This window comes from Chanodichthys erythropterus, chromosome 9 (assembly GCF_024489055.1).
Source record: "Chanodichthys erythropterus isolate Z2021 chromosome 9, ASM2448905v1, whole genome shotgun sequence".
Taxonomy (NCBI): Eukaryota; Metazoa; Chordata; class Actinopteri; order Cypriniformes; family Xenocyprididae; genus Chanodichthys; species Chanodichthys erythropterus.
Window position 1 is genome coordinate 37,967,465 of NC_090229.1, and position 10,068 is coordinate 37,977,532.

At 39.0% G+C, this 10,068-nt stretch overlaps 1 protein-coding gene across 1 annotated transcript in view; it reads left to right on the forward strand.

Moving 5' to 3' along the window:
• Nucleotides 1–10,068, forward strand: part of gnb1a (guanine nucleotide binding protein (G protein), beta polypeptide 1a) — a 48,893-nt gene extending 38,825 nt beyond the window's left edge. The window contains exons 3-11 of the mRNA XM_067395529.1: nt 335–373; nt 489–595; nt 1,707–1,770; nt 4,768–4,930; nt 5,049–5,115; nt 6,529–6,730; nt 6,811–7,027; nt 7,687–7,802; nt 8,277–10,068. Of these exons, the coding sequence (XP_067251630.1) occupies nt 335–373; nt 489–595; nt 1,707–1,770; nt 4,768–4,930; nt 5,049–5,115; nt 6,529–6,730; nt 6,811–7,027; nt 7,687–7,793 (966 nt within the window). The 3' untranslated portion in view covers nt 7,794–7,802; nt 8,277–10,068. The remainder of the gene's footprint in view (nt 1–334; nt 374–488; nt 596–1,706; nt 1,771–4,767; nt 4,931–5,048; nt 5,116–6,528; nt 6,731–6,810; nt 7,028–7,686; nt 7,803–8,276) is intronic.

Consider the following 10,068-nt stretch of genomic DNA (forward strand, 5'->3'; position numbering starts at 1 on the left):
GATGATGACAGTCTTCTAGCGTTTGTCCGTTTTTAATGCATCTTGACTGTCGAACAGTCTGACAAGCAACGGTCGTAAAAGACTATTATAAGTCGTACAGTGTACACCTGGCTTTAATCAGCTGCCACAAGCAACAAGACATTTTGCCACTCACTAAGTATAATTTCAGTCATGTGACACATTGGCACAAAATCTACGAGATGGAAAACCGAAGCGCACTTTGGGCTTCACGCTTTCTGGATGGTGCCTGGACACTTCTTTGCATCGTTACTTCTGTATCTGTCCAAAGTTTTGTAGTTGTTGATGTGGCTTTATCTGTGTTTTTCTTCTCAAGGATGCACGGAAAGCATGTGCGGATGCCACCCTCTCTCAGGTAGGACTTTTTACACATTTCACATATAGACTTCTCAAATCATGTTGTTGTTTTCAGATGGAGTTTCATCTGGGTGTCTTTTGAACTAGATTTTGTTCTCTTGTGTTTCTGGCAGATCACAGCCAATATTGAGCCTGTGGGGCGGATTCAGATGCGCACTAGACGGACACTGAGGGGCCACTTGGCGAAGATCTACGCCATGCATTGGGGCACTGACTCAAGGTGATCATTGAGCCCTGTGCCATGAACTAGTACAGCTGTGATGGTTCATCCGTGTTTAGGATAATAGTGCAGAGGAGTCATGTTTTATGATCTACAGCAGGCTAAGATGATTTTCATGTGTCCTAAAACACACCCCTTCATCTAAACTAGGGATGCATGATATTATTGGGACGCCATCAGAATGGGATATAATCAGCATCGGCCCGATATGTAAAATTATGCGAATATGCTTTGCTACAATAACAATGTTGATTTTGTGCCTGTGATAACTCGCATGTGCAAGAGTTGAAAAATGAGTTGAAAAATGAGTTGAAAAATGAGTTGAAAAATGAGTTGAAAAATGAGTTGAACAACGAGTTGAACAACGAGTTGAACAACGAGTTGAACAACGAGTTGAACAACGAGTTGAACAACGAGTTGAACAACGAGTTGAACAACGAGTTGAACAACGAGTTGAACAACGAGTTGAACAACGAGTTGAACAACGAGTTGAACAACGAGTTGAACAACGAGTTGAACAATGAGTTGAACAATGAGTTGAACAATGAGTTGAACAATGAGTTGAACAATGAGTTGAACAACGAGTTGAACAATGAGTTGAACAATGAGTTGAAAAATATTGAATATCAGCAAAAATCCAATATCATGCATCCCTAATCTAAGCAGACCAACCTCCATTTAGGGCTAGAATAGAATGCAGACAACCTTTGCAATATAAAATCATAGTGAAAATAGATATAATACATAATAATGATGAATATTACTTGTTGTTTTAAGGCGGTCTGATTTAAACACAAGTGTCTTCGTTTGGCATTAAGGAAATCCTTAGAGGATCCGTGTGTATTTCAGTGCCTGTATTCTTCATAGAAATAGAAGCAGCAGCTCATCTCCTCATCTGTGTCACTGCTGTCATTTAACTTTGTGTCAAGCTGTAACTACCACGAACATTTCTAATTACATAAATCTTTAGTTACATTGAAACCGGAGCACTTTGCGTTCACTATGCGTTTGCATTCGACATGTTTTATATACATTTTATATTGATCAGACTTCACATGATGATCATTGTGCTCATTGGTTCTTTATTTCCACCCTCTCTCTGTGTTTTCAGGCTTCTTGTTAGTGCTTCCCAGGATGGAAAACTTATCATCTGGGACAGCTATACTACAAACAAGGTAAAAGTGAAAGTCAATGCCATGTGTGAACTGATGGTTTCATTTAGTGACTCAACATGTTAAATAACTTCTTAGCCTGGATTCTCTCGACTGACTTCATGAGGTGCATCCTGTGATGCTTTTAAAACTCTAATAATGATGGGACTGTATTTATTTCACAGTTCCTGGTACCAATTTCAGTTCCATAGTAAAAACTATATAGCCTATTTTAATATTTGGAGGAGGAAAAAAACAAGCTGTCAATCACACTGAAGCTGTCAATCACTTCAGCGCAAGTTCTGCACTCTTACAGAAAACTCTCATATTGATAAAAAAAAAATGTCTAGACTGCATGATGAATCACTTATTTACATTGTGTTTATACAGGGGTTGGACAATGAAACTGAAACACTGGCCAATATATTGTTGGAGGTTTCACGCCTATATCTATCTTGACTAATTTTACATTCCTTCAGTGAAGGTTGAATTAGCAGAGCAATAGCACAGCAAAAATATTGCAATCCACACAACATAATGAGAGACATATCAGAGTTCGAAAGAGGACAAATTGTTGGTGTGCGTCTCGCTGGCTCATCTGTGATCAGGACAGCAGGTCTTTGTGGTGTATTGAGAACGATTGTATTCAAGGTAATTTCGGCATACCACCACATACTAGCAGGAATGACATCCAACAGGGCTGTCGAAGCAAGAGGAAGCTGTCTGAAAGATGCATTGCTGGGCCAATAGCCTCGGACCTCAAGCACCAAGGCCAGTATCAAGCTGCGTTTCCACTGTTGGACCAGTAGCCCCGCAGCGCTGCCCTAAAACCCGCCCTGAACACCTCCACAGAACGAGGTCACATAACCCCACCATTACACCAGCTGACTGAAAACTAGCTAGATCACAAAATGAGCATGACAGAAGCGAACGTTTGGGCTTTGCTTAAAGACTTAAGATTGCAACATCAATGTTTGACCAATGTTGTACAGAAAAAGTTAAGTTAGTTAAAATAACAGTAATAACAGTATTAATTTGTGTCAGGAGTGCAGATCAATCATGCCGAATCAAACACATACCTATTAATTTGCACCTGCTTCCATTTATTTACGATCACAAGAATGCACAAACAACTCAATTAATGCTTTTAAAATGTAAAATCCAAAGGCTTACACATTTAGAAATATATTGATAAAATATCATGTTTACGTCACATTTCTGAGCATTCTTATTAAAGGGTTAGTTCACCCAAAAATAAAAATGTCATTTAATTACTCGCCCTCATGTTGTTCCACACCCGTAAGACCTTCGTTCATCTTCGGAACACAAATTAAGATATTGTTGATGAAATCCAATGGCTCAGTGAGGCCTGCATAGCCAGCAATGCCATTCAAACTCTCAAGGTCCATAAAGGTACTAAAAACATATTTAAATCAGTTCATGTGAGTTCAGTGGTTCTACCTTAATATTATAAAGCTACAAGAATACTTTTTTGTGTGCCAAAAACCCCCAAAATAACGACTTTCCAACAATATCTTTTGATGGGCCGATTTCAAAACACTGCTTCTGAGCTTTATTAATCTTTTGTTTCGAATTAGTGATTCGAATCTCCAATCAAACAGCAAAACTGCTGAAATCACGTGACTTTGGCACACTGATTCGATTCGTAAAGCTCTGAAGCAGTGTTTTGAAATCGGCCCATATAGATATTGTTGAAAAGTCTTTTTGTTTGTTTGGCAGGCCTCATGCGGTGATCAGAATCCCCATCGGATCACAAGGAAGTTATTTTTAGAGCTGAAAGTTGTCTAAATGTTGAGGTTAGCTGGTAGCCTGATATAATAACATGGGAAATGAGCAGCGGTGTTGACAGTCTCCTGACTCTAGCTCCGCCTCTGTTCAAGCCTCAGTTGGTCCGCTGTTGGACCAAGTTATTTGGCGGGCCAAAAAACCCTCGCCATTGGCCCCGTTGAGGCCCGATTAAGCCCTGGAAGTAGTTGAACATTTCCTATGGCCTGCACAGTCACCAGATCTGAATATTTCTGAGCCACTTTGGGGTATTTTGGAGGAACGAGTCAGGAAACGTTTTCTTCCACGAGCATCAGTTACCCCCTTTCCACCAGCACGAACCAGGATGCATCGGCTTCCCACAGAGCGATTGGTGCATGACATCAAAGCACCGCAAGAACGATGCTAAAGCACAAGGAGTCATATGCTCTACAAATGCTTGACGCAAGCCGTTCTTACTTCTAGCCCAGTTATGTTTTGGTGCTACTTATGAACCACTTTTCCTGGTTCGGAGCTGGTGCTTTGTGTGTCGAAAGGCAAAGAACTGATTTGAAACTAGGCTCCGGCTCCGAACCAGCACTCAAACTGCCTTGTTGGAAAATGGGTAATAGTGACCTGAACACTGTTCTGGAAGAGGAATGGCTCAAAACCCCTCTGGCCACTGTGATGAACTGATGCTGTATTGGCCGCAATAGGAACCATACAATTAGTTTACCATACTAATAAATGATTGTGGTCTGAAACCAGGTGTTTCGGTTTCATTATCCAGTCCCTGTACTTTGGTTATAATGAACAGATTCATGAACATGCATATTTTGATCAATTAATGTGCTCAACAGACATGTCTGTGATTGGCTACAATGCTCACTGTTTTGAGAAATACGTTGTAAATGGAAACCAACCATTTCAAAAGTTTCGATTGGCACCAGTACCTTTGACAGCTCTAAATGGGGGTGATCTCTGTTTGTCAGAAATGATTTGCATTGCCTCCAAATATTTATTTCTCAAAGCTTCTAAATGAAACATTTAAAGGAACCGGAATTGTTTAGAGGAATCAAAACCACGATCGAAATTCCTTTCTTTCCTGTGATGATTGTGCAATGAGACAAGTAGAGCCGGCAAACCTGTTTTTATATTCTTATAATCTTTTCATCTGTCAACTAGTTGATACAGATTCAACATTGGTAGCGGATGTGTCATATGAAAACTAAACCACTTTGACGTGTTGATGTGTAGGTGCACGCTATTCCCCTGCGCTCCTCGTGGGTGATGACTTGTGCATATGCGCCGTCTGGAAACTATGTGGCCTGTGGAGGCTTGGATAACATTTGCTCCATCTACAACCTAAAGACCCGTGAGGGGAACGTGCGTGTCAGCCGTGAGTTGGCTGGACACACAGGTAACCGTTTTCCCAAAATCTTATCTACATTTAAGCCTTAGTGTTTTTAAAGAACTGGGCTGAATTTGTGTCGTGTTCTGCTCTCCTTCCTGCCATTTTAACTGCTGTCTTTACACAGGCTATCTGTCCTGCTGCCGTTTCGTGGATGATAACCAGATTGTCACTAGCTCAGGCGACACCAGCTGGTGAGTTTGGGTACTGCTTTGGAACAAACACTCGTGCTTATCAGCTTTATAGTTTACCCATGACATTGTCAACATAATTGAATATATGTTCGGCCAGTGCATATATAGAGACTATAGGTTGAAACTGATGATCTTGTAAATTTGTCTGCTTTGTTTCTAAATGAACACAAGTCATTTCACAAGAGCTGTTTTTAATGTTAAAGTACCATTCATTTATTTTCACGAGTGCTGGATCAGATCTGTTAACAGACCACATTACGAGATAAATAATAATAAATGTAAATAAATTGTGGTTATGATAATTTTTATACAGGTTGTTATATTTGTACCACTAAACAGCAACACTTTTTACCAATTGAGATGTTATAAATGACTCAAATAATGGTAATAATAAAGTTTAGCTGTCTTTCTATTAAGTTTTTCAAAAAAGAAGCTTTTCACAGTTTTTTTTAGTTTTTTTCTTCTTTTTTTTCACATGTGAAAACTGTGGAAGCTTGTATCCGGCATGGAATAAAAAAAATGTGATCCTCACAATTCCGAGTTTATAACTCACGATTCTGAGTATTTTCCTCGCAATTCTAAATTTAAAACCTACGATTCTGACTTTTCTCGCAATTCCGAGTTTATAACTTGCAATTCTTTTTTCCTCGCAATTCCAAGTTTATAACTCATGATTCTGACTTTTTTCCTTGCAATTCCAAGTTTATAACTCACGATTCTGACTTTTTTCCTTGCAATTTCGAGTTTAAAACCCATAAATCTGGCTTTATTTTCTCGCAATTCTAAATTTAAAACCTATGATTCTGACTTTTTTCCTCGCAATTCCGAGTTTATAACTCACAATTCTTTTTTCCTCGCAATTCCAAGTTTATAACTCACGATTCTGACTTTTTTTCCTTGCAATTCCGAGTTTAAAACCCATAATTCTGACTTTATTTTCTCGCAGTTCTAAATTTAAAACCTACGATTCTGAATTTCCTCACAATTCCGAGTTTATAACTTGCAATTCTTTTTTCCTCACAATTCCGAGTTTATAACTTGCAATTCTTTTTTCCTTGCAATTCCGAGTTTATAACTCGCAATTCTTTTTTCCTTGTTATTCCAAGTTTATAACTCACGATTCTGACTTTTTCTCACAATTCTAAATTTAAAACCTATGATTCTTACTTTTTTCCTCGCAATTCCGAGTTTAAAACCAACGATCCAGACTTTTTTTTCTTTGTAATTCTGAGTTTATAACTTACGATTCTGACACAATTCAGGCAAATAGTTTAACAAGCTTCCATATAACAATGAAATCATATCAACATTCTTAGAAGGTTGTACTTTATTATTATTAGCTTACTATTTCACAATACTAATATTAATAACTGGAACTTCCTGCATCGTGTTTTTGTTTGTTGTTTCTTCCAGTGCTCTGTGGGATATTGAGACCGGGCAGCAGACAACCACGTTCGCAGGTCACACCGGTGATGTGATGTCACTGTCTCTGGCCCCAGACACCCGTCTGTTTGTGTCAGGCGCATGTGACGCCTCTGCCAAGCTGTGGGACGTCAGAGAAGGCATGTGCAGACAAACCTTCACCGGCCACGAGTCCGACATCAACGCTATCTGTGTAAGCAGCAGCCACGTGCACTCACAGAAATACACGCGTATGTTTCACGTGAAGTTAGTAACCCTGTTATCTCCTCTCAGTTTTTCCCCAATGGAAATGCATTTGCCACGGGCTCAGATGACGCCACCTGCAGGCTGTTTGACCTGCGTGCCGATCAGGAGCTGATGGTTTATTCTCACGACAACATCATCTGTGGGATCACCTCCGTGGCCTTTTCCAAAAGCGGACGCCTGCTGCTCGCCGGCTACGACGATTTCAACTGCAACGTGTGGGATGCTCTCAAAGCCGACCGCGCTGGTCAGTGTGAAAGATATTCTGCAGTGATGTTGATGCAGGGATAACTTACTTCACAAACACACATCTTAAACTTATGATGATGAAGCCAATGGTTTGTGTGATCAAACACACCTAAACAAACTAATCAGGCAGGTGTGTTTGAACCAATGAAGGACCGGTGAAATGCTTTCCCTCCTCCCAGTACCGGTCAGCAACCTTGCGGCTGCATTTTGAACCAACTGCAAGCCTGACACATGTGACACATGTGTAGTGCATTGCAATAATCAAGTCTAGATGAGATGAGGGCATGGATAACTATCTCCAGAATTTCTTAGTCCAGCATTTAATATCTTCAAAGCACATGCACATCTGTGTATCATCAGTTTAACAATGATATGAAATATTATATTTCATCATCATTGAACCCAAGGGGAGCATGTACAGTTTAGACAAAATAAAATAGGTCCCAGCAGGGACCCCTGAGGTACCCCACATTTAAAAATCGTAATTATGCCTAATGTTTAACCGGAAGTTTATTTATGTATGATATTGTTTTATTATCCAAACATCCTTATGAGAGTAACATCGTTTTATTTCAAATGAATGTCAACAGGTGGGAGAAAAACATTAGATGCATGTCAGTTCGGTATAAATGACATGCGCATATTTTGTGTTTGCAGGAGTTTTGGCAGGTCACGATAACCGCGTCAGCTGCTTGGGCGTCACTGATGATGGGATGGCTGTGGCTACAGGCTCCTGGGATAGTTTCCTTAAGATCTGGAATTAAAGCCGCAAGGTAAACGGAGCTACTTGTCATTCAACAGGCTACAGGGATCTGTTCTTGATTCTGCTTGTTGCCTTTCCAGACAAGCAGCACATTTATTTTTGGACCCCAGATGCATCAGAAATGTTGTCGATTTCATCTGATGAGGAGCCGTATCATTCTTTACGACTCAGATTTGCAAATAAATAGTTGTAATGAGTCTCCATCAGCTGCACGAATGCATCTCTACTGCCATCTGCTGTTACAAATAGATTTTTGGGTCACAGCTGATCATGGAACAGCATTCTTGTCACAAGGTCCCTGCAGGTCCTTTATAAAGACTTGGATCAGTTGGATCAAATTGAAAAATGTAAAGTCTTAAATATAACAAGAAAAGTCTTAAGCATTTAATATGTCATAAATTTTGCTCCAGCTTGTTTAATGAACTTAATTTAAAAAATGCCTTAGAGTTGTAAATTTGTTTTGTTTTTTCCCCTTTCTTCCCAGATCGCATCCGGACTCTAAAGGTTGACTGGAAGACCATTCCAAAATGAAATTGTTCGATTTTATTCTCCTCTCTCCTTCTCAAACACAACAGAACTGACCCCAACATCTATAAACGACAAAAGAGCAAAAATTTCTCCTTTGGAAAAGAAAAAAAGAGCACAATTGTTACACTCAGCTAGATTGTAGTTGGTAAAAGGGTGAAAGTTGATAATTGTGCATCCTTCTGGGACCATTTTCTGAGAACATAAAGACACTCATTCCACTGCTATTGTCATTATGCTAACGTCATTATCTTTAACACGAAAGCAGGCGTTTTTTCTAAAAGAAACTTGCTCGATAGCTTTATGGGCCTTTTTTGGACCTCTCCCCCCAGTCAGGATCGCAGGCGTGTTTTTTGTCTTCTAGTTTTTAAATATTTTGGGATCAAATTTGTTGTTAAGAATTAAAACATTCTCAATGTTGTCAAAATCTCTCAGAGCTTCTTTACGTAAAGGATTTGATCAGGGGTCCACTAGCTGCTATCAGGCCTGTATATTTAGTCCCGGGAAATTCGATTATTAACTTTTTTTTTTTTTTTTTGGTCTAGTTGCAATTTTTTTGTTTGCACAAGTAATACAGTTTTGCAAATATGTTAACTAACCTAGCACGTGCTGTTCATGATGATGAATGCTCGATTTTCGAAGATGAAACCATGTCAATTTTAACCATACTTCCTCTCATGCTTTTTTGGAAAATGTTGAGTAATTCAATGAAGATTAACCAATCATTTTAATAATTTTATTTTATATTTTTCTTATCCAATTTTTTCTCTCTTTGATGTGGAGGATGTTGAAGGAGGGGTGGGCAGTTCTTCATTTTTTTTTGGGTTTCGACAGAGGTGCCCGTTTTGTGCTTGGAAAACAGTTACTACTCTGTGAATGACATGTTGTATAAATCAATGTTTGAAAATAATGATATTGAAAACTTTTTAAGTTAAAAAATCAACAAAAAAATCTTATTTTGGTTGTCTGCCATGGGTGGGAAACTCGTAGAATCGCATGCTGTAGAATTGCTTAAAAGAGGTGCATATGGAACTAAGTCCTTGATGTTTTCTTTTTTTTGTTTTTTAAAAAATAACCTGTTAAATAGATCACCACAGTATTTATTTTACTTTTTTCTTTTTTTTTTCTTTTGCTACTCTGTGCATACACAATTTAGTTTAACTTTCAAAGCTATGCACTTAAGAGAAGCAAACATGTTGATCACAAAAATGAATGGTGAGTTGTTCTGTCCCTGGAGAGTTTGTGAATCCCCACAAACACACACACACACACACAGACACTTGCACACACACACTGACCCTGTACAAACACAAAAACACACTCAAATAACTAGAACAAAGAAATATCTCTCTCTCTGTAGCAAAAGAAAAATTTCAGATACAAAGACAGTGCTAGAGACATTTTGTAACAAACAGGTTTTCTGTTCTTTAATAAAAAAGGAAAAAAAAAATAACGCAGCATTTGAATGGCAGAACTTTTCTGTCATTCCCTCTCGACATGTATCAAGAAAAGCGCTCTTTCCTTAGCTGTAGTGGCATTTCTTCCATTCTGTTATTTCTCTGCAACATTCTGTACAAAAACAAAAAAGTGCTGTCGTTGTGCGTTAGGCCTGGAGTTGGCAAGAAAAATAAAAGACTAAAAAAAGAACTAAATTTGCTTTTCTTTCTCCCTCTCTTCCCTGTCCTCTCCTCGCCCTCTCTCCATACGAATAACTTACAGCTCTGCATCCCCCACTGTACCCTTATCCATCT